This window comes from Gopherus flavomarginatus, chromosome 3 (genome assembly GCF_025201925.1).
Source record: "Gopherus flavomarginatus isolate rGopFla2 chromosome 3, rGopFla2.mat.asm, whole genome shotgun sequence".
NCBI lineage: Eukaryota > Metazoa > Chordata > Testudines > Testudinidae > Gopherus > Gopherus flavomarginatus.
The window spans coordinates 83854768-83879386 of NC_066619.1; the positions used below are offsets into that span (position 1 = coordinate 83854768).

At 40.9% G+C, this 24619-nt stretch overlaps 1 protein-coding gene across 2 annotated transcripts in view; it reads left to right on the forward strand.

Moving 5' to 3' along the window:
- The window catches only part of SPTLC1 (serine palmitoyltransferase long chain base subunit 1), a 49330-nt gene that overhangs the window by 12413 nt on the left and 12298 nt on the right, over positions 1-24619 (forward strand). The window contains exons 4-9 of one of the 2 annotated variants that reach the window (XM_050945944.1): positions 1494-1587; positions 3876-3948; positions 7921-8053; positions 16844-16973; positions 19666-19755; positions 20123-20478. In XM_050945944.1, coding sequence (XP_050801901.1) covers positions 1494-1587; positions 3876-3948; positions 7921-8053; positions 16844-16973; positions 19666-19755; positions 20123-20134 — 532 coding nt within the window. In that variant the 3' untranslated portion in view covers positions 20135-20478. Of the gene's footprint in view, positions 1-1493; positions 1588-3875; positions 3949-6338; positions 6513-7920; positions 8054-16843; positions 16974-19665; positions 19756-20122; positions 20479-20964; positions 21073-24619 lie in introns of those variants that run through there. The other variant, XM_050945943.1, reaches the window with a different exon arrangement.

Genomic DNA, 24619 nt, shown 5'->3' on the forward strand with positions numbered 1-24619 from the left:
TGGAGCTGCCTTGATTGGTTTTGATTGTGTGTATATAAAGGTCACATATTATTGTTCCCTGATTAGACAAGCTTGGAGAAATTATATTTTATATTGATATAGTATAGGATCATATTGTACAGCATGTGCATAAATTGGCAGAACTAGTGTTTTTCAGTCATAACGTCAGTATGATTTACTACTTGTCACTTTGTTATTAAGTGAAACTTTAATGTTGAGTTAGTAGTGTCTTTAGCATTTATAATCACTGTTATAAAGTACAGAACACAGAGGTCTGATTAATTTGTAGGCTAGACATTAGGGGTTTCTGGCCTGATGCCTAAATTTTGCAAAAGCAAGTCAAATTGAGTTAGCCTAGTGCTAATGCAAATCTTAAATAGTCAGATTTTTCGTTGCTTCAGTAAAGATGTTTGATAAAATGCTTGCAGTGTAAAAGATTTCATTGTTCTCCTGGTTACAGGCTGCTTGTTTTAAACTTTGCTGAACATTTTGCTCTGGTCACGTTTTCGTCTCCACAACTATTTTTTGTCGTCATTGCTTGATTTTTTTTCTTTTTTTTACTTCCAATCCTGGTTCTAGCAAAAACGGTTCCTGGAATTACTGTAACTTCTATGAATTAAACAGAATGAAATCTAGCATGTCAGATTTCCCAAGCATTCTAAAACATCTTGTGTTGAGTGTCTGCATAAACTCGGTGCCTTTTTATTTTTATAATTTTTTTCCATACGTGTTTGCAAAGGTGATCTTGCTATACGACAAAATTATTGTTTTTTAGTTAACTCTTGTTAATAAAGTGGGAGGATCCCAAGGATCCAAAGTGGGAGGATCCCAAGGATCCCAAATGCACTTTGCAAATTATACAAAGAAGAAGTTTTAACCACTACTTAAATACATCACCTTTGTGGCATGAACCAGCAATTATTTAATCAACAAGCAGCAATCCTAAACAGTTCGGAACAGAACTTTGGAGAGTACTGCATTTAGTTTAAGGGACTGGAGATTTTAGGTAGGCAGAATGTAATTATCCAAACTGGAATTTGACAAGCGTATCTGTGTTAGTATATCTGTTTGTATTGTATTTAGGCTATGTCAGCACTAGAGTGCCTACCCCAGTACAGCTGTACCGACGCAGCTGTGCTGTTGTAAGATCTCGTGTAGCCACTCTATGCTAACGGGAGAGAGCTCTCCCTTTGGCGTAATTAAACCACCCCCAACAAGTGGCAGAAGCTTTTCCGCCAACATAGCACTGTGCACACTACCACTTATACTGGCAAAACTTATGTCACTCGTGGGTATGCCGATATAAGTGGTAGTGTAGACATGGCTTTAGGTTCAGAGTAAAATTATGACTTTGAAAACATGGCAGAATAGGGAAAAAAATCAACATATTTCAATTAATATTGTAATATGCCTTAAAATACGGTCAGTATACTGTTTGACTGTTATGAAAGTGACAAATATTTAACGATAGCACTGTTTTTATATTTTTGTAGCCCCCCAAGTCATAAAATCATAGTGAATGGCAAGGAATGTATAAATTTTGCATCATTTAACTTTCTTGGACTTCTGGATAACGAAAGAGTGAAGGTGAGTAGATTATATGATTGCGCATAGATAGTTATATACAAAGGGATTTTTTAAAACGTGCTATTGCATTTTTTACCTTAGTTTGGGGATGACTTCAAAATATGTGAACCTCACAATCACTCAGCATCGTAGTAGTCTTCATCCACCTCACATCCTAAGCCTGGTTCTGCTGTTGACTTACCATGTGACCTTGAGCAAGTCACTTCACCTCTGCTTACATTTCTTTATTTATAAAGAAAATACATACCTACCTCATAAGAACTGCCAAAATTAAAAACATTTAGAACTTATATTTAGACATATTCAAAGCCTTATGCAAATATTAAATATGTGTTTTTGGGTGAAGTGTTTCAGTCCGGTAACAACATGAAATAAAGAAATTGCAGTAACTTGTGTTATGCCTCAGTTATTTCCAGTGTATACTGGAAGTGTGAAAGTACTAGGAATTTAAATGGCAAAATGTTAATCAGCATTTAAATATGGCAGTATATGCATCATTGTAGTTTGTGTATTATAAGTAAGGATACAGTTTGGTCAGAGATTCCGTGACTTTAACAGATGTCTGTGACTTCTGGGGCTTCAGTCTCGGGAGGTGAGGCTCAGACTTCATCCCTGGGTGGCCAGGCTCGGACTTCAGCCCTGCTGTGACCATATACTGATTTTGTACATTTTTACCATGACTGTTCCATGAATTTTGCCTGATTTTACTGTGACAAAATTGTATCCATAATTGTGTTCAATTCTGAGGCATTTATAAGTTTGAAAAAGACAATTCCCTGTATGTAAGTTATTCCAAAGTTTGGGTAGATAATTAACATTTTTCCCCTTCTTTGATTATCCTTGCTTTTATACGTGCCTAGCAATTTTAGCACAACCAAACAGAATTCTGTGGGAAATAAACAGCCTCTTCTATCCTGTCATTCTTTCTAATTAGAAAAAGTGACAAAGTTTTAAATTTGTAACCAAAAATAAAGACTACAGAGAGAATTGTTTAAAAACATTTCAGAAAGTATCTTCTTGAAAAGTGTAGTGACAAACTGAGATTCTTAGTGCCATCTGATAGTGGAGTTTATGGACATCTTACTTCGTGGCATAGTGCTTGCTACTCTCAGTACACTCACTGACTTTAGTGAGACTACTCATGGTAGTAAGCATTGTGCCAAATAGTAAGGTGTTAACAGGATCTTATCCATGCTTTTCAGGAAAGGGAGCGATGCACTTAAAATTTGATCTTTTCATGACCCTGAGTATTCCATTCAAACTGCTTTCTGTATAAGAAGATAATGTCAAGTCAGTTTTATAACTTGTTCAGGTTGTACTGAGAACTATATAAAATCTTGTTGCACACCCACTACAAGACCAGAATATATATTTTTTCAATTAATGTTTAATCTAATGTTCCTTTTCTTACTAAAAAGGAGGTAATCTGATAGGAGTGACTTCCTCCTTCTCCTCAAGTGTAGAAGAGGCACTTTGGGGCGCTCTCCCCAACTGATATTGATAAAAACAGAGACGACTATAAATAGTTTATAGCTGTGTATAGTGCAGTCATTGATGGATGGTGTCAGCTGGAAAACTTTATTTTGAGAGAGAGTTCAGCTAGTTCTATTCATGCACCTGAAGTTTTAAGGAATATATTTTAACTTGTGTGAAATACCAAAGTATATAGGGTGACATTTACTGTAGGTTGACATCAAAATGAAAGTTCTTAAATTATTATTGAATTAAACATCTCAAGGCAACTGTTGTCTCAGTGAGATTTGCAGTGGTGCCTAACTCCATTAGGTGCTTTTGAAAATCCTTCCCTTGGTCTCTTTGTGTGAAGGAAATAATGGAAGAAGTAAATACCCTTCTGAAGTGGTAGTAGAATGTAATCTTTGCCTTTTTGTGAAATATAAATTTGTTCTTCATCTAGAACTTCATCTACTGAAAAGGCTAATATTTCAATAGGCGTGGAATCATATATACAGTTGCTTGATTTTTAAAGTTACATTATTAGTACCTACTAGATACTCTTTTCCACAGTGCACCATCAGTGTAGTATTGTTATACAGTAAACTAAGCTTAAATACTTGATTAAAATAGTGAAGTCTCATTGGCAAATGAGTTTACAAAATTAGTTAAGTTATTATACAACATTTTAATTGCATTTGGTTCTATGGCTATATAAATTATACGGAACAAGAAGAGGAATGTTGACAATTATGTAAAATTGGCAATCTGAATTGTTCAGAATATATTGTACAAGTAAGTTAAATGTTGTTTTTTATGTAATGTTTTCACTAAAGAATGCAGCCCAGGCATCTTTGAGGAAGTACGGAGTTGGCACTTGTGGACCTAGAGGGTTTTATGGCACTTTTGGTAAGTATAACTTTACTTTACTATTACTTACATGCTTTTAGTTCATCTTAGTTTAAAGATTTTCATATTGAGGTGGTGGGTATTTCCAAAATACTTGCTCGGTACCTGTCTTGGTTTCTCAGTGCAGGGAATGGCAGACACACAACAGACTTTTTGATATGATTGCTAATGATCTGTGATGCTTATCATTGCTGAAATTAAATTAAACAAGTGTTTTAAACAAAAGGCACTTTTTGCGTAGTCCATCTAACATAGATCCTTTAGCCAAGTCATAATGCTGAATTTGACCTATTGCATTTAGGGCACTGTAGAGAGAATGTGGATAAACTAGAGTCCAAATAAGTACAATTACATGATAATGGGTTTGAGTCTAAAAGAGGGAATATGCACAATCCAGTCAAGACTGAGACATATTTAAGTGTTTTAAAAGATGTAATAAAGTAGCTATTTTCATTGCTACTAGCTACCCTGTTTTGTTTAATCAGCATAAATTAAATGATAAAAACGTAATTGAGATTGATTAAACAATAGCAAAGGCTATCGATTCAAGTATGGTAGCTTGATAAAAATGCATGTATTTACTTTAAGTCATAGGTATAGTGTTTACCTGGACTTGTTCTAGATCAGTTGGTGATAATCTAGGACCCACAATTTCGACTTAATCCCCGCTCTATCCACTAGGTAAAACTGCCTTCTAATACATACTGTCAGTAACAGCAAGGGCATATAGAAATTACTTGCCAAGTAAATTTAGTATATTTTTCTTTTTAGAAACTTCCTTATGTTTCAAAATTTCACTTCGTTTACAATGCTGTGGAATTTGCCATACTGGGAAGTGTGTTTAAAATGGTTGAAGTAGAAATGCATTTAAAACTCCTTCATTAAATGCTAAACGGACCACAAGAGGGCAGTCTGATTTCTGTATATTTTAAAATTCAAATGATGAAACTTATTGTCTTATTTGTATAGTACTGTATTCAGACTGAAATATCCTCTACAAGAAACATTAAGACTTTTGTGGTGGGAAGCGTTCTAGTTGTGACAAATCTCAATATGAAATTTGTTTGTTTTTTTTATAACCAGCTTAGTTGTGAAACTAGCCTCTCTAATATTTCATTACAGAATTATGGCATTTATTATTCCTTTGCTGTCTCCACTCAGGAGACGTAGAGGACAGGATAGTTACAGGGTTAACATTTTGTCTTGTCTTCTTGTGAGCTTTCATGTCACTTCCTGGAGTCATGGATTCTTTTGTTAACCCAGATGGTTGTAGAGAGCTCCCTTGCCGTCAACCATATGTTTGATTTCTCCAGAAGCCTGGCTTAGATATTTCATTGAGTCAGGTCAGCCCTATTGAATGATCAGACAAACACCTTACGTGTTTAAATTTAATAAATATTGTTTTATTGCAACTTTTTAGACTTAATCCTGCAGACTTTGTTCCTTGATGTCACAACATACCTGGTCTTCCTGTCCATCCAAGGTGATAGCCAGCTAATAATAGTTATTAGTGAGCAGACCTGAATGTTCGGACTATTACGTGTTGGCAACACTTTTGTAACTTATCATGGTTGTCAAGTATTTAAGTTTTTTAATGAGAAATTTATTATATTCACATCCTGGTTGCTGCAAACAACAATGCTCTCTGAATATAGAGCCCCTTCACTGTGTGTGGTGGTTGTATCTGTCAGTTAAAGCTCATTAAATCTGTAATTAGATGTCCTCTTCTCTCACTTATTCCCCAGGTAGCTGCCTGATGTTCTGACCTTTAAGATCAAGTATTTTTATTGAAAGGCTTAGGTCATCCACATACACTTCTCTAGAAAGTTTTCTTTTTTTCCCCCCCTAGGCCAGGGATTCTCAACCTTTCCCTTTCTGAAGCCCCCACCAACATGCTATAAAAACTCCACAGCCCACGTGTGCCACAACAACTTTTTTTCTGTATAGAAAAGCCAGGATCAGCACTAGGGGGTGGCAAGCAGGGCAACTGCCCAGGGCCCTGTGCCACAGGGGGCCCTGCAAAGTTAAGTTGCACATGCTTTGTATGGGTGGCAGGACTCATGGCACTGGGATTTTGCCCCATGCAGTGGGGCTTTGGCTTTCTGCCCTGGGACTCAAGTCTAATGCTGCCCTACTGGGCGGATCTGCTGAAACCTGCTTATGCCCCCTGCTCTCCCAGAGGGTCCTGGACCCTGGCTGAGAACCACTGCTCTAGGCAATTCATAGCTGGATGCTCAAAGCTGTAGCTTTTCTCCATGTCCTGCACACTTCAGCTGATGAAGCCCCATGAGGAAGTTTGTTTTTTAATGCTATATTGTATATTTCATGTGGCCTTTTCTTTGGGTGTTCATTGCCATACAACAGATCTACCCAAGCTTTTCTTTTACTAGTTGAGTCAAAGTTCATCCAGCTTCCAGACTGACTGGGGGATTGAGTCTGGTAGATCCAGCAATTATTTGAAAACAAAGAAAACTATTGCCAGAGTTTCTGAAAACAAACTTCTAAACCTCTATGAAGTCTACATTCTGAGTGTGTTTCCAAAGACCACAACCAGTATTCACCCTGTAAGTACTTAGGGAGGTACTTCAGTGTAGGCTCTAAGTGCCAGAAAAAACTTTTTTTTGGACAAAGGGTTTGTAGTTAAAAATTGAATTTTAAGACTGAAAGCCAGTTCTTTTCACCAGTGATACTCTAGGCAAATTAAAGTAGGGCAGACCAAGGCTTCCAGTTTCTAAAATATGGAAAGGACTGGATAAAATTGATCCAGATCATGTGGATGAAGGTTATAGTGGGAAGACCTATTGTAGTTAAAGAGTAATATGTACACATAAATCTAGTAGAAGTATACTTCTGGGGAATGATATATATTTGATTCACATAATGTGGAGATCATGGGTCAAATCCAGGGTCTTTGTGCAATTCCTGTCTTCACCCCCTCTTAAATATGAAAACCTGCATCTTTAACTTTGATACCATAACAGACACATCAGTCTTGGGGCAGTAGAATGTTTGTAGACTACTAAATGGTCTACTTTTTTGCTGCTTCTTAGTTCATGTGAAAACAAAGCCATAAGGCATGAGCTTCAGAGCTGTGTTGGGCAATTATATTGGGTTGTGTTGATTTTCTGAGTTAGGATGACGGAAGTTCAGCCAACCAAGATTTAGTTAATTGCTGGAAATTGCATTGCTTGTTATTGTTTGCACTGCAGTAGCAGCTCGGAACTACAGTCATGGACCAGGGCCTCATTGCACTAGGGGCTGTACAAACAACAAAAAGGCGGTCCCTGCCCTAAGGTGCTTACCAGGGCCGGCTCCAGGCATCAGCATTCCAAGCAGGTGCTTGGGGTGGCAATCTGCAGCAGTCCGTGTGTTTTTGCCCCCATCAGCACGCCGAATTGCCAGCACAGACGGCGGGGGCAGTCCATGTGCTGTTAGGGCAGCTCGCACGTTTCCACGGCGGCAGCTTCTATGTTCAGCTGTCCGTGGCGGCGCAGCTTCTGTCTTCCGGCTGAAGACAGAAGCTGCCGCCGAATTGCTGCCACCGCGGAAACATGCGTGCTGCCCTAATGGCACTCAGATAGCCCCCACCGTCAGCAGCGGCAATTCAGCAAAAACAGTAGAGCCGGCCCTGGTGCTTACAGTCTAAATGTAAGGAAATTCTCATTGCTGTTCTGAGTACACAGGCATATTAGTTTTACAAATATATATATGGTTTGGCAACTATTAGAACTTCTGATGCTTGGATTTGACAAACATCACTCAGTGCCCATCAAGGATTGATGCATCAGCTTTGGTGTTTAGTGATTCATTTACTGTGACACTGTTACCACTGGTAAACAATTATACTCTTCCTTAGCAAATTCCTGTTTCAGTACATGGCTGTGTTAATTTCCGAGTACAAACTGTTACGCCATTCTGCAACAAAAGCAGAACAATTAAACTTGTCTTAAGAATTTTTAATTTTTTTCTCAGATGTACACTTGGAATTAGAAGATCGACTAGCAAAATTTATGAGGACAGAGGAATCTATTATATACTCATATGGATTTGCCACAATTGCCAGTGCTATTCCAGCATATTCAAAGCGAGGGGACATAGTGTTTGTGTAAGTAACACTTATCTTTCAGAGATCCCAGAGTAAAATTTCTGGGGGATGAGGTAGAATATTATTCAGATCCTGAAGAACTCCTTCATTGTGTGTGTTGAAAAGTCTAGTATTCTCTAGCCAGATAACTGCATCTCCACATAGATTGGTACATTTAATGTTCAATTGTGCCTGAGAAGCATACAGTGCAGTTTAGGAGGTGGGGTGCGAAGATGGCTATTTTTGTTGGCTGTGTATTAGGTAATTCCCCTGGCTTAAATTAGAACATTTTGAAACTCACTTTAACTTGAATCACCTACTGGTGAACTCAGTGGGTTGTGGTGGGGAAGCCGTAAACCAACTCTGTGCCACTAGACAGTCTTGCGCCCTACTGGGATGATCCTAATTATAGCATAGCCGACTACAGGAGAGCCACTTCTTGTCAGGTGCAAACTGCAAAGCAGCCTGAATGGAGAGGAGAATCTGGGACATATTTTCTAAAGTTGAATGTCTACAATGAATAGAAGTTGTCATGAAATAGCTTAAGCTTGATCAGTAGGTTGAAAGTCAGATTAGATTAAAATGAAAAAGTTTGTCATAAGAATAAAAGGAAAACTTTAATAAAACCATTTTGTAGAGCAATGTAACCTTGTTTGTATAATTATATTTAACATATTAGCTGATCAATGGGCCTAAAACTCGTATCTCTTCTGATTTGTTCTTCAGACCAAATGTGCTAGCTTTCAGTTGTTGCTGTTACCCAAGAAAATCAGACTTTGGCAGTAATTGCCACCTAAGGAGGGAAACACAAGTTTCCTTGTATGCAAGGACTGTATGCAAGGAATAGCAAGAGCGCAGTGGTTAATTTTCCTGTATCAGCCATTGTGCAGTGTTGTTGGCAGCTAATTTGAGATGGGCAGGCTTTTCTGTCTTGCCTGCAGGGCCTTCCTAACTGTTAAAAGGGTCAGGGGAAAGATGCCAGCCCAGATTGACAAGTTAAATCTGACAGCACTCATGCCAGTCTAAATCCTGAATTGTATGTGGAAGGTGAGAACACTGAGGTAAATGCTCTCTGAGATAGTGGGGCTATAGGTCACTTTATACTTAGATATGCAGATACTCTGTCATGCCAAAAATACCATAAGACTAATATTATCTTTGAAAGAACTAACACTGTGACATAGCAAGAATTTTAATCATAAGCAAGATTAAATGGAGCAGCTAGAGCTTGAGGGCAAGCTTCTGTGAGGTACTGAACTCATTCTGAAGAGACTTGAATATTAAATAAAAATAAAATAAAATCGTTTTCAGAAATATTTCTACTACCGTCTGGTTACCCTGTGACATTTCAAGCTACACTTACCTATATGACAATCACTTTTTTTTTTTTTTTTGTAAAGAGGAATGTAAGAGGGTTGTACCACAACTACACTTCTGATAGAAACTTACAGAATTATTTGCAGATCACCATTGTGGGGTGTAATGTAAAGTACTCATTTCTCTGTAAAACCTCAAGGTGTTTGCAGTCTTTTATCTAATAAAACACAATCAGCTTCAATTTTAAACTTCGAAAATTAGTTCTACTCTAAAAATTGACTGACCACACTTTTAAAAAGTAACGAGTTCCATGCCTAATTGTCTATCTTAATTTCCACCTAAAACATATTCAACTTCAGAAAAAACAACTTTTACTTTTAACTTCTGGTTGCCAACTTTCTAACTGCAGAAAACTGAGCACCCTTTCCCTACCCCTTCCTTGAGGCCCTGGCCACTCCATTCTCACCTATCTCTGTCACTCGCTCTTCCCCACCCTCGCTCATTTGCTCATTTTCACTAAGCTGGATTGGGGGTGAGGGCTCATTTATACATATGTAACCTAAGCATCATTTGATTTTGCCCTCTGATATCAGCAAATTACAACTTAATGAACAGTTTTATCAATGTGAAAGGGGAAAAATATACTCACTCCCTTCTAATTAAAAGAACAGGCGTACTTGTGGCACCGTAGAGCAGGCCTGCACAACTCGTAAAGCGGCGAGGGCCACATTACTCCAAAGAAAACAGCTGAGGGCCGAAACCTCCCAGCCCCGCAGAAACATCCCGCCCCAGGGTCACCCAGCTCTGCGGAAACAAGCCCTCCTTCCCCAGTGCTGCCCCACCAAAACAACTGTGGGCCAAAAAGGAAGGTTGGAGGTGGGGAGGTGATACTTTATTTTAAATCAATCGGGGGCTCCCAGCTGAAGAGGTGGCTGGGAGCGCTCAGGGTCAAATTAAAGGGCCCGGGGCTCCGGCAGCTGGGGGAACCCGGCAGGGCTGACTCTAGGTTTTCTGCTGCCCAAAGCAAAAAAAAAAATTGGCTGCCTGCTGCCCCAGTCCTGGGCTCTCCCCCCACCGACCCACACCCCCTGCCGCCCCAGCACTGGGCTTCCCTCTTTCCTCCCCACACCCCGCTGCTGCCCCAGCCCTGGGCTCCCCCCCACCAGTGCCCCCACATACACACCTCCCGCCGCCCCAGCGCTGGGTCACTGGTAACACTCCCAGGGCGGGTCATTCAGCAGGAATTTTGGATGTGCACAAAACACAGACAGGTTTGGTTCCCATATGGTTACAGAGCTGCAGTAAAGTGGAACAATTTTCAGCTTGTGTGATTGGAGGACATCTGGATGCATATTATAAGACTGTCCTCCATAAATGAGGAAAAGTTGAGGTGCCTTTATTATTCTTTTGTTCCAATCTTTCTTTCTATGGGGAATTTGCCAATACAATATCACTGTCTTCCTTTTAAACAAACAAAAAGGCAATGGCTGTTGAAAATAGCAATTCCAGTCCTAATAAGCATTTCTTGCTCAATTTTATCCTACTTTTTCTGCAGCAAGTTACAGTGGATCAGTATATTTGATTCGGGAGAAATGAAGTAACAGCTGCCCAAACTGAGCTTGAGCACTTCTGAATTTTGAGGTGTTCAAATCTGGAAGGCAGGTGCTGGGAGGGCTATGGGCTCCGCAGGGAAGCATGGCAGCAACGTGTCTGGAGCTGCATGGAGCCAGATACACTGATCTGAGTGGCACGGTAAGGGAGCTGGGGGTTGGAGAAGGGGTAGGGGGTTCCGGGGGGCAGTCAAGGGACAGGGAGCAGTGGGGGTTGGATGAGGAGGAGGTTCAGGGGGGCTGTCAGGGGACAGGCCGCAGTTGGATAGGCATGGGAGTCCCAGGGGTTTATCAGGGGACAGGTAGGGAGTGAGGTCCTGGGGGAAAGTTGGGGGGTCTCAGGAGGGGGCAGTTGGGGACAAGGAGAAGGGAGGCTTAGATAGGGGCTGGAGTCCCAAGGGGCAGTTAGGGGCAGGGGTCTCGGGAGGGGGCAATCGGGACAAGGGGCAGCAGCATTTAGATAGGGGGTGGGATCCTGGGGGGCAGGGATCCCGGGAGGGGGCAATCGGGACAAGGAGCAGCGGCATTTAGATAGGGGGTGGAGGTCCTGGGGGGCAGTTGGATCAGGGGTCCGGGGAGGGGGAAATCAGCGGCCGCAGGCCGGGATTCAAAGGGCTCTGGGCTGCCTGCAGCCGTGGGGAGCCCTGAACCCTTTAAATCTCAGCCGCAGCTGGGAATCTCTGCGGGCAGCCCAGAGCCCTTTGACTCCCGGCCGCGGCTGGGATTTAAAGGGCTCAGGGCTCCCTGCGGCTGCGGGCAATGCAGAGCCCTTCGGTTCCTGGCCATGGCTGGGATTCAAAGGGCTCTGGGCTGCCCGCAGAGTGCCGTGTGCAGGGGATTTAGAATCCCCCTGCGGGCCGCACAGTGGGGGTCCACGGGCCGCATGTTGTGCAGGCCTGACTTAGAGACTAACAAATTTATTTGAGCATAAGCTTTCGTGGGCTACAGTCCACTTAATTGGATGCACAGAATGGAACATATAGCAAAGAGATGTATATACATACAGAGAACATGAAAAGGTGGGGGTTGTCCTACCCACGCTAAGAGGCTAATTAATTAAGATGTGCTATAATCACCAGGAGAGAATAAAAACTTTTGAAGTGATAATCAAGATAGACACTGACAACAAGGTGTGAGGATACTTAACATGGGGAAATAGATTCAATGTGTGTAATGGCTCAGCCATTCCCAATCTCTATTCAAACCTGAGTTGATGGGGTCTAAATCTGCATATTAATTCCAGTTCAGCAGTTTCTCGGAGTCTGTCTGTTTTTGAAGCTTTTCTGTTGCAATATTGCCCCTTTAAGTCTGTTACTGAGTGACCCAAGAGGTTGAAGTGTTATCCTACAGGTTTTTGAAAGTTATGATTCCTGATGTCAGATTTGTGTCCATTTATTCTTTTTCATAGAGACTGTCCAGTTTGGCCAATGTACATGGCAGAGGGGCATTGCTGGCACATATCACATTAGTAGAGGTGCAGGTGAATGAGTCCTGATGGCGTCACGTGAATAGATATGTGGACAGAGTTGCCATCGGGTTTTGTTGCAAGGATAGGTCCTGGGTTAGTGTTTTTGTTCTGTGGTGTGTGGCTGCTGGTGAGTATTTGCTTCGGGTTGAGGGGATGTCTGTAAGCGAGGACAGGTCTGTCTCCCAAGATCTGTGAGAGTGAGGGATCATCTTTCAGGATAGGTTGTAGATCTTTGATGCACTGGAGAGGTTTTAGTTGGGGGCTGAAGATGACTGCTAGTGGCATCCTGTTGTTTCTTTGTTGGGCCTGTCCTGTAGTAGGTGACTTCTGGCTACTCTTCTGGTGCTAGCAATCTGTCTTTTCACTTCAGCAGGTGGATATTGTAGTTTTAAGAATGCTTGATAGAGATCTTGTAGGTTTTCTCTGTCTGAGGGATTGGAGCAAATGTGGTTGTATTTTAGAGAGTGGCTGTAGACGATGGATCGTGTGGTGTGTCCTGAATGGAAGCTGGAGGCATGTAGGTAAGTATAGCAGTCAGTATGTTTCCTGTATAGGGTGATATTTATGTGACCATCGCTTATTAGCACAGTAGTGTCAAGGAAATGGACCGCTTGTGTGGATTGGTCTAGGCTGAGATTGATAGTGGGATGGAAATTGTTGAAATCATGGGGAAATTCCTCAAGGGCTTCTTTTCCATGGTTCCAGGTGATAAAGATGTCGTCAATGTAGCGCAAGTAGAGTAGGGGCGTTGGGGGATGAGAGCTAAGGAAGCGTTGTTCTAAGTCAGCCATAAAAATATTGGCATACTGTGGGGCCATGCGGGTACCCATAGCAGTGCTGCTGACTTGAAGGTATATAGTGTCCCCAAATGTGAAATAGTTGTGGGTGAGGACAAAGTAACAAAGTTCAGCCACCAGGTTTGCCGTGACATTATCAGGGATACTGTTTCTGATAGCATGTAGTCCATCTTTTTGTGGAATGTTGGTGTAGAGGGCTTCTACATCAGGATGGTAGCCAGGATGTTTTTTTCTGGAAGATCACTGATGGATTGTAGTTTCCTCAGGAAGTCAGTGGTGTCTCAAAGATAGCTAGGAGTGCTAGTAGCCTAAGGCCTGAGGAGAGAGTCCACATAGCCAGATAATCCTGCCGTTAGGGTGCCAATGCTTGAGATGATGGGGCGTCCAGGATTTCCAGGTTTATGGATCTTGGGTAGCATATAGAATGCCCATGGACGGGGTTCTATGCCTGTGTCTGAACAGATCTGTTCCTGTGCTTTTTCAGGAAGTTTCTTGAGCAGATGGTGTTTCTTTTGATAACCCTCAGTGGGATCAGAGGGTAACGGCATGTAGAATGTGGTGTTAGAGAGCTGTCTAGCAGCCTCTTGTTCATATTCCACCTTATTCATGACGACGACAGCACCTCCTTTATCAGCCTTTTTGATGATGATATCAGAGTTCTGATGGTGTTGTGTTGAGCATGGCTGAGGTATGGGGCAAGTGATGTGGCTTTTCCACAATTTCAGCTGTGCATGTCGACAGAAGCAGTCTATATAGAAGTCTAGTCTGTTGTTTCAACCTTTAGGAGGTGTCCACGCAGAATCCTTTTTTGTTTTGGTAGTGCTGGTAGGGAGGATTCTGTGGGTTAGTATGTTGTTCAGGGGTGTATTGGAAATATTCTAATTCTTCTAGTTGTATTAGCTCCACCAGGCATACAGGAATAAACTGTTGTTAATGTTAGCCAACAATTTTATACTCACAAGGAATAGCTGTAATAATTAAGGTGCCATTTTTACACATCTATTTTGAAGACTAGCACTGGGCGTTATAACCTATTTTGTGCTAAAATATAAAAATACCTGTAAATAGTATTTGTACCATTTTTAAAGTGCTGTAAGAATATTAAGATTGGGCCAGGACATGTTACATACCATAAGGTCTTTGTCTGTGAGAAACTCCCTTCATTGTTAATGGGACTTGTTTATAAATTAATGCATTTAGGAAGATGATATACTTGGGGTGACATGGAATCTTATTGGTTTGGGGCTGTGCTGAGTAAATGAATATTCTCTATGGTATCCAAAGCTGGCTCCCTTTAAAATAGGGTAGCAGTCTTACTATTTTTCTCTAATACTGGCCCAGTCAACATTGGAATTACTATCTTAACAGAAAATGTTCAACTATTAACATAGTTTGCATAGTTATGTCTGGTCCCCATTTTACTGAGTAAACTATTTTAAAACAGTGCTTTAGACTTGGATATGCTTTTTAAACAGTGATGCCTGATGCATAGTGGTTTGTACACAGTGCTTAAAGGAAGAAAAATCTGTAGCTGGTCTAGAAAATCTAAATCTTTAAACCTGGTATGTTGCTAAAAATTTGAAATTTTAGTTATAGATCTAACTGCATCTGATAAGAAATCAGGACCCAAATGTACCATCTATGTGGTTCTAGCACGCTTAAAAATGCATTCAGTTGATGTGTAGAGAGTTTAAGCTTGTACGTGATAACATTTGTTCTTGTTATGGGCAAAAATAACTATTTTATAGAAATCTTTGGATGTTGTTATGTTAAATACTGTTGGCAACTTATGATTACTCCGAAATTACCTCACTCACACTGTCAATAAAAATGAGTTGATGACAATCTGACAAGCAATTATTGCAGTAGTATGGAGAGCAGTTGACAAAACTGGTATCAAATGTCTCTAAAATAACAAAACAAAACACTTCAAACTTAATGAAGAAAAAGTGCAATTACTAGCTGAATGCTTTCTTTGAGAAGTAGTAAAACTTGCCTCTCCTATCGTGCAGAATGCTTCTGCAACCACAAACCTACAATAGAAAGGTTCAGCTGCATAAACAGAAAAGCTTCATACTTACATTTCTTTGGAGGAAAGAGGTTATCCCACTTTGTGATGAGAAAATAGTCTGTATTTAAGTTAGATTATTTTCTGCGAGAACATATACCCATGCAATAAATAGCAGTAGACTTATGGTTAAGGCTGCATTCCCTAACCTGTTTCTCTTGACTCTTTTTAGTAAGAGCTGCAGTTTGTGTATTCACATTTTAAATTAAAGCAAATTAAAATGCACTGCATTGAGTGGCCAGAATATTTTAAGCTTGATATGCTGAATTCAGTATATTTATTACCTTTGCACTTGTATTTTTAGTTTTTTGCAGTAAGGCTATATCTACACTTACTGTGGTGTATAAAGTACGGGCACCATATGTGTAGCTGCACACTGCAGTGAGAGTCAGGCTGCATCCTTGTTTGTCACTGTAGCGTGTAGCTCCATGCTGCAGAGCTACCAGAGCCTTTCGCTGCAACCAGGAAAGGCTCTGACAAGGGAGAGACACTGCTTGGGCATGTAGAGAGCCAATGTAGGACATATGGCCTAAGGCTTCTGGCATGTAGGGCACCCTACCTTCCTAAGCTGTGTCTTACCATCTACATTGCTGTTTATACCCATGCTACCTGGGCATGTGGTGTTCTTATCTTGCATGCTGCCTTAAGTGTAGATGTACCCTAAGAGTCTCCTTCAGTAGCACACAGTATTTATCACTGAGAAAAAAGGTGTATTCATGGCATCATGTTGGAGACATGATATTTGAAAATTAAATTACCATTGTTCAGTATGTGCAGAAGGAGGGATTTGCAACTTCAAAAGGAATTCTGAGTATATCCAATTAAGAAATTAGCAAAAAATGTTATTTAGTTGGGGGGAAATTACATGCACATATTTAAATCTGAAGAAATGGCTTACCAGGCCTGGAAAACGGGGGAAAATGCTCACCATAAAGTGGAATAAAAGAGGAAGAATGAGTATGAGTACTCTTAAGACTGGTAAGAGGGGCCAGGCACATCCTCAGACTTGCTGTGCTTTTAAACTGAGGCAGGTAGAAAGAGAAGAACCAATGGATAATTATAGGAGCATAATACCCCTATTTATAGAATGTTGGTCTCCTTAACTGCCACAATGAAAAATACGTAACCACAGAATAAGCCTGATAGTCATCCTAGATGCAAAGACAGTAAAATGACTTCTCAGTGAAAATAGTTAATTACATATATTTTAGTGGTTTCATATGAACAGCTCAATGTAATTTGGAAACCAGAAAATACTTTAATATGACTTCTGTGCACTGGTCCTTGCTTTAGAGAAAAACTCTTTATTGTACATTTCATGACTAAAGTGTAAAGATGTCTCCACATAGCGGCAGAGGGTAACAGGTGTAAGAAATCAATTTTAAATTATTTAAAATTGTGTGTAATAAAACATAGATTTTATTTATACACATACAAGTATACAAGGCAGTTTAAAAGCAAACGAGGCCTAAAAGGTAATTGACCTATAGCTGTTGTTTAAAAGTGATTATCAAATCAAGCGCAAAATGAAAGCGTATTCTGTGTTTACAGAGATGAAGCTGCCTGCTTTGCTATTCAGAAAGGATTACAGGCATCGCGAAGTAACATTAAATTATTTAAACATAATGATGTGGCTGACCTTGAGCAACTTCTGAAAGAACAAGAGATTGAAGATCAAAAGGTAAAATTTCTTTGTAGTCTTTTTTTTGCCCTTCTTAAGTAGGTTGTATATTTGAATAGATCCACTACTCGTAGAATGTTGTTGTTTTATATCAATCACTGCCAAATGCTTAATTTTGCTTCTATAGTTAAATTGAATTTGGCTGCTGTGTTCGCTTACCATAATTGTATTGTCAAGAGTAGGTAATGGAGGTGGTCACTAAGAGCTTGTGATTTAACCACAGTTTTTTGTACCTATACACTTATTTTGAAATCTGTGTAACTGCCCCCATCCTGGGTGACACTTATTAAGTATCAGTTTCTAAAACGCTATAAGTAAATCTGTACCAAAATTGTTAGAACAGCCCTAACTTTATAAATAAATCATTATAGACCTGAACTATAGAAGAGGTGAGATGATTTTCCTCATGTACTCTTCACATACTCCCTCTTTATTAAAACTATCATTAGAGCCAAACATGATGATGATATACTTCCATTCCAGCAATAACTTGGGAGGATATTGAACAGCAACTGCTAAAGCTCGACCTCTTTAAATTAGCAGGTCCAGTTAACTTTCATCTGTTGATATGATATAATCTAAAGCTTCTGTAATGTATTTGACTTCGGCTGCATGACATTTTCATTAAGAAGCTAGAACAATGCAAAATTTACATGGCACACAAAATTGATTTAAAAATGGCTGATAGGTGTCAGCATGTAACTGTAAATGGGAAATCATTGAGTAAGTATGTCAGATCCCTCAAGAATCAGTTCTTGGCCCTTTGCTATGTAATGTTTTTATCAATAATCTGGAAGAAAATATAGCTTTGAGTGATAGTTTGCAGATGATACCTAGATTGGGGGAGTAATAAATAATGAAGAGGACAGGTCATTGATACAGAGGCAACATGGATCACTTAGTAAGCTGGACCCAAGCAAACAGTGTGTTTCAATAGAGCCAAATATAACATTGTACATCTAGGAAAAAAGAATGCAGGCCGTGCTTCTAGGATGAGTGACTTTATCCTGAGAAACAGTGACGCTGAAAAGACTTGAGGGTCCTCGTGGATAATCAGCTAAATGTTAGTTTCCAATGTGATGCTGTGGCCAAAAGGGCTAATGCAAACCTTGGATATTTAAATAGGGGAGTCATGAGTAGGAGTAAAGAGGATATGTAGCTTCTGCTTTTGGCACTGGTGTCAACAATACTGGAATACTGTCTCCTTCTGATGTACACACTTCTAGAAGAATGTGGATAAATTGAAAAGGATTCAGAAAAGGGCCAGGAAAGTTATTAAAGAATTGGAAGACATGCCTTATAGGCAAGACTCAAGGAGCTTGATCTGTTTAGCTTATCAAAGAGAAATTTAAAGGGTAACTTGATTGGTCTATAAGTACAGTAAAAGTGTTTTTTATCTGGCATGTTGGGGAAATGGGGGGTCCTGGTAAGTGAAGAATGCCGGTTAACTAAGAGGGAGGGAGTTTGGGTGCAGGGCTCGGTCTCTGGGAAGGAGTTTGAGTGAGGGCTGGGGATTGGGACATGGGAGAGAGTGTGGGGCATGGGCTCTGGGAGGGAATTTAGGTGTGGGAGGGGACTCTGGGCAGGGAGTTGGGGCATGGGAGGGGATGTGAGGAGCCAGATCCAGGAGGCACTCATCTCATGCAGCTCCTTGCAAGCAGCAACCTGTCCCTCTGCTCCTATGCGGAGGCAAAGCAGGCAGCTCTGTGTGCTGCTGCGCCTCCACCTAGGAGCAGTTGGGACATGTCGTCACATGTGGGGAGCCATTCAAGGTAAGTGCTCCCACCCCCAGATCCGACACCCTGAAACTCCTCCCCATGCCCCAGCTCCTGCCCTGAGCCCGTTCCCCAACCCCCAGCCAACACAGCTTTTACTGGACTACATAGGGAACAGAATTTTGATAAGAGGGCTCTTCAGTCTGGCAGATAAAGGTATACAAATCCAGTCTCGACTTAAGGTGCATATTATTAACAGTGAGGATATGTCTACCATTGGAGCAATTTACTGAGCTTTGTGATGGATTCTTCCATCACTGGAAATTTGTAAATCAAGAATGGATATCTTTCTTAAAGAGAGTTCAAACAGGAACTAATTCAGGGAAGTTCCAGGGCCCTTGTTACTCAGGACATTAGACTAGATGATCACAGTGGTCCCTTCTGGCCTTATCTATAAGAATGTATTTGAGATATGTTATAAAAGAGCCCTTGTAACAGGATTCTGTTGAGTTGAAACTGACTGTAGTAACCTTATGCTGAAAAGCCTTTAAGTCTTTAAATTACACTGTTTCCACTTATCTTTTTGTGACAAAGGGGAAGTACACCCTGAACACTGACAGCTAAGGGAGCATTTCTACTCTCTGTAATAGAGACCTGGTCTCAAAATATACAGTCCTGAATATTATTCCCTTAGTGTAAGTGTGCAATTTAGCTGAATTGGTGGTGTTCAGTCCCTGATTTGTTACACAATGGCATAGAATCTTAAATATGGCAACTTTAAAAATATTAAAGCCAAATAGTCAGCCAACTGTAAGACACTTAATATGGTTATAAGAGCAGAAATACTAAGTTCCAGCTAGGATATAAAAGTTGTTTTTGTTTTTTTCCCGCCCCCAAAAAATAGTTATCTTAATAGAAGTTTGTATTTTTTGTTGTTGAACATTTCATACATACTGAAACATACATTTTCTCTGAAGAATCCTCGTAAGGCCCGTGTAACTCGAAGGTTTATTCTGGTGGAAGGGCTATATATGAATACTGGAGATATTTGTCCTCTTCCAGAATTGGTAAGTGGTTTCAGTTTTGTTTTGTTTTTAAGCTGTGTGTCTTATGTACACACATTACTAATCAAATATTAATATTGCATCTTTGAACCTTAAAAGTAAGGAAATGCCAAAGGCAATGAATGCTTTACTTGAAACCTTATACCTTCCCTTCATTCATGATAACATTTCTAAAATATAATAGAATATTATATCCCTTTTTGTGTTAGCTGCAAAGTGGATTATTGTAATTGACATTTCTGAGATATTCATAATCAGGTTCCGAATTTTGCAGTTCTGTAATACACATATCCTATCATAAAGCAATGATCTGTTTTTACAGAGTATACCTGCTTAATAGGTTTAGACTAAAATCACTTTTTTGTTTTAGTTTAAAAATTGAGACTGGTCTCTTAAATAATGAAAACATAAGAACGGCTGTACCGAGTCAGACCGAAGGTCCATCTAGTCCAGTATCCTGTCTCCCGACAGTGGCCAATGCCAGGTGCCCCACAAGGAGTGAACCCAACAGGCAATGATCAAGTGATCTCTCTCCTGCCATCCATCTCCATCCTCTGACAAACAGAGGCTAGGGACGCCATTCCTTACTCGTCCTGGCTAATAGCCATTTATGGACTTCACCACCACGAATATATCCAGTTCTCTTTTAAATGCTGTTATAGTCCTAGCCTTCACAACCTCCTCAGGCAAGGAGTTCCACAAGTTGACTGTGTGCTGCGTGAAGAAGAACTTCCTTTTTATTTGTTTTAAACCTGCTGCCAATTAATTTCATTTGGTGACCCTTAGTTTTTATTAAAACAGTACACTTGACTCCAGAGAGTACAATCTTAATTATTAAACATACATTTTGTGTACAACACTGTTCCTGATCATGATGGGGAGAATGCTGTGAATAGCTTATGTAATATTTTAAAGTATTTTATAGCCTGTTTCTTAAAAAGAAAATCCAAGTTAGGTCTCATAAATGACTGTGTAGACATTTTTACATTTCCTATACTTATTTTAAGCATTAAACAGTGACAGTGGTGTGCAGGACTCTAAAACACACAAAATGGCTGAGTATTATAGTGGGATTAACAGTCTTATGTTGTTTAGGATACTTTATAGGATCTTTGATGTGATTTTTCAATCTTTTGTACATGTACCTTGTACTTTTTCTTTGCAAAATGTCAGTAATATTAGAGTATATCATTTGTACTGTTAAATCTGCAGATAAAATTGAAATATAAATATAAAGTGAGGATTTTTTTGGAGGAAAGTCTTTCCTTTGGAGTCCTCGGAGAACATGGACGAGGTGTTACGGAACACTTTGGAGTAAATGTAAGTGCCAGGCTTTTTTTTCTTTCATTGGGACTATTTTGTGTTGGCAAGAGAGTTGTAGACTGGGGCAAGTTCTGATACTGGTTTTTTTTTGTATATTTTTGGCAATGACAGTACTACAGAGTTTAAGAGTGTTCATCTGTGTATGGTAGGAATTTTGAGTCAGTCTGGATATCCAATTACTTTGCTGAACTTTTTGTTAGAAAACACAACCACTTAATTTTTGAGTTTAAATAGCGGCATTGGGGTAGGTGGAGTTGGCACTGTTTCTCTTTACAAGACCTCTTTTATCATCTGCCATTAACGTTCACTTTGTATTTGAAGTTTGCACAAAATTCTCTGACGAATGAACTACTTTTAGGAAAAGTCTTTTAAAAAAACTGGTTTATTTATATCTCTTGTTAGAATGGAGGGGAGAAATAATGAATGTGATATGCTATTTTTGTCCTATGAGGATATTGTTCTTGGGGTTGGAGATGGAATACATTTGGCACTGGGGAGTCTTTAGTCCAATACGCTGCTCTCACACGTGGCAACAAACTCTTTAGTTTACATAGTAATGTAAGCCTGCATGTGTGATAGTAGAGATGAGTCTTAATTTTAAATGCAGTAGAATACTTTTGCTCTTAAACAAAATGTTAAGTGGGAAAGAAATGCTGTTTAAAAATCAATCCTGCTTACATGAAAGAATGTTTTTAAAGTGCATGAATATTAAATATCACTATGCTACAGATGAGCAGAACTTATTGTAGCTTCTCCAAAGACATTTGTATCATACTGTGTTTAGATACCAATATCTCTGTTTTAGCCTGTACTCAGGCATGGCACACTTAGTACACCAAGACATGGACTTGAAAGAGGGTAACTTACAGCTAAAGTGAAAGGTACTGTGGAGGTGTCTCCACAGTTCAGGTTGCATTTCACTTTTCACTGAAAGCGTAATTTATGTCTCTCTATTTGACAGCTCACTGAATTTAATCTCTAAAAATACTTGCTATTTTTTTTTCCAAGATAAATTAAGTCCATTCAGTTTATAAATTGGGCCCAGGCACTTTTTTTTTTGCTCCCTGTACCTACACCACCACAAACTCAAAATTTTACAGTAACACAAAAATTATTCTGGTGGGGAAGGTCCCAAAAGTCCCTCTCCATGTGCTGTTCCCCCATTCCTCACTCTCCTTCGGTGGGGCACAGAGTGGTTGGCATATGGAGTTAGACTTTCTATAGATAAGTTTTAGCCATAGCCCTGCTCATTGTGGTAGGACTTCCTGGTGCTCACAGATTCAGCAGGTTCCCTATGCTTGGGAACATTGGTTTGGCATGACCTGTATAGTGATCCCACAAGAGGCCCTTTTCTTCACCCGCCATGGGCTGGAGAAGGAAGAAATGTACACATTGGAGGCAGTGGTTCCTCAACAGAAGCGACTTTCACAACCTTCTGAACATTAGTAATGTCAAATTCTGTCTCCTTCTATCTGACCTCTGGCATCCTTTCTTCTCTGCTGATCTCTCCCTCCTCTGCCAGCATTGCACTCCCTGCCTTCCATGCTCCCATCTCTTCTCCACTTCTGCCTTTGTTTCCTGCTCAATTTGCCCTAACTCCTCCAACCCACATAATATATTTGGAACAAAACAAAAAACGAATTTGAAGAAACAAAAGTGCAAGTGGGACTACCAAGATGTTTGCCAAGCATCATTTGATTCCTTGGCTTGTTGTAAAATCCCTTTGCCCATCCTCAATCTTTGTCTGTCTTGTCTATTTAGAATTAAAACTCTTTAGTGGTAAAGGCCATTTCTTTCTATGTGCTGCATTGCACACCTCACAAAAAGAGAACTTGTTTGCAACCGATGAGTTAATGGGACAATTAGGTATTTCTAGGATCCAAAGCCAACTCCAGTTAATTATGTACTTAAATACTCCTGAGGAATTATGTGCCAAAAAATAAAAAATGATGCGCCTAATATTTTAAAATTCTGCAAATTTTATTTGTCAATAAATAAATGTGGCTCCAGCATGGCAGTGGGGAGCACAGGCCACTGGCTGCACTGAGGTGGGTGATCACCCTGAAGCTCCCACCTCCCCCGGTACAGGGACTCGGCAGTGAGGCTGCATCTGACCCTGGCAGTACGAGGGCTGGGCCTGCCCCAGAAACACTTGGGGGCCCTGCCCCTCTGTGCCAGGTGCACCAGTTGTGGATGGGCAGGCTCAGCCAGCAGGATCCAAGTGTGGAGGGGCTTAGTGTCGGGGGGATCCAGGTGTGGGGTGAGAGGTTTCTCTGTGGGGCAATCTGGGTGTGGGCAGCTCAGTGGGAGATTAGGATGCATGGACTCGGGGTTCTGGGTGCATGGGTAATGGGACTCTGGAGAGGATTCAGGTTATAGTGGTTGGGCTCAGCAGGGGATGAGGGTAGATAGGGCTTGGCAGGAGGGTCTGGGTGTGGGGTTCAGTGGGGCGGGGGTTGAGTTCTGGGATGCTCATCAGAGGAATCCAGGTGTAGGGGAGTAGGGCTTGTCCGGATGAGGGTTCCATGGGCCTGCTTAATGGGGGCCATCATGATTCCCCTATCCCTTTTTCTTCTCCATCCACCTCCCCTCCCCTTCCCTCCCTACCCTGCCCCCACCCTATTCCTTCCCCTTCCTTTCCCACTGCCTCTTCCCCCACCACCACCGCCCACCATGGGAGCTCACTCTTCCACAGAAAATAGGAAGGTTCCCAGAACACAGAAGGGAAGCACAACTGGCACTAGGACCCAGGAGGCTGCATTCAGCTGTAGAATCAGCAGAGTCTGAGACCACCTCCAAAGGAGGCAGTGGCACATAACCCTGTGTGGCGCCCCCCCTCCCCCATGGGGGACAATCTCTCCCTCCCTTCAAAAAACAAACAAAAAAAAATCTGCACACGTGGTCATTTTCTGCAGGGAAAAGCAAGAAGTGTGTGTGTGGCAGGGTGTTTTCTGTGTGGGCGCGCAGTCCCGCAGAATCCCCCCAGGAGTACAGTCACATGGAAATGCGCTCAGGCCCCTCTTCACCCCTCCCCCTACGATGATCACGCAGGCATGCACATGCACCCAGCCCCCATCTCTGAGGCTGCTCCAGGCACACTGGAACAGACACGCTGCCTGGACTGCTAGGGATGAGGTGCATGTCCCCTGGCAGATTTGCATTTTTCTGCGCAGGGGGCACAGGAAAGTGTGGGCCATATGAATTCTGCACCCCTGCATCGGCGCAGAATTCCCACCCAGGAAAAACTTAAATCACATTCGGTCCCATTGACTTAATTGGAACAACTCACATGCTTAAAATAGGTCAGGTACCAAAGTACTTTGCTAGATTGGGACCTGCAAATGCATAATTTTATTTTTACATGCTGCATGTGTTGCAATACCCGAAAACATTTAAGTGAAGTATATTTGGATCCTTATAAACATAGTTTCAAATTAAAGTGGAGACAGTTCAGCCATAACTGTGTTAAAGTGATACAAACAAGGAGCTTTAAAACTGTGTGTGTGTGCGTGTGTGTTTTGTGGGGTGGGAGAGGTAGGTAGCC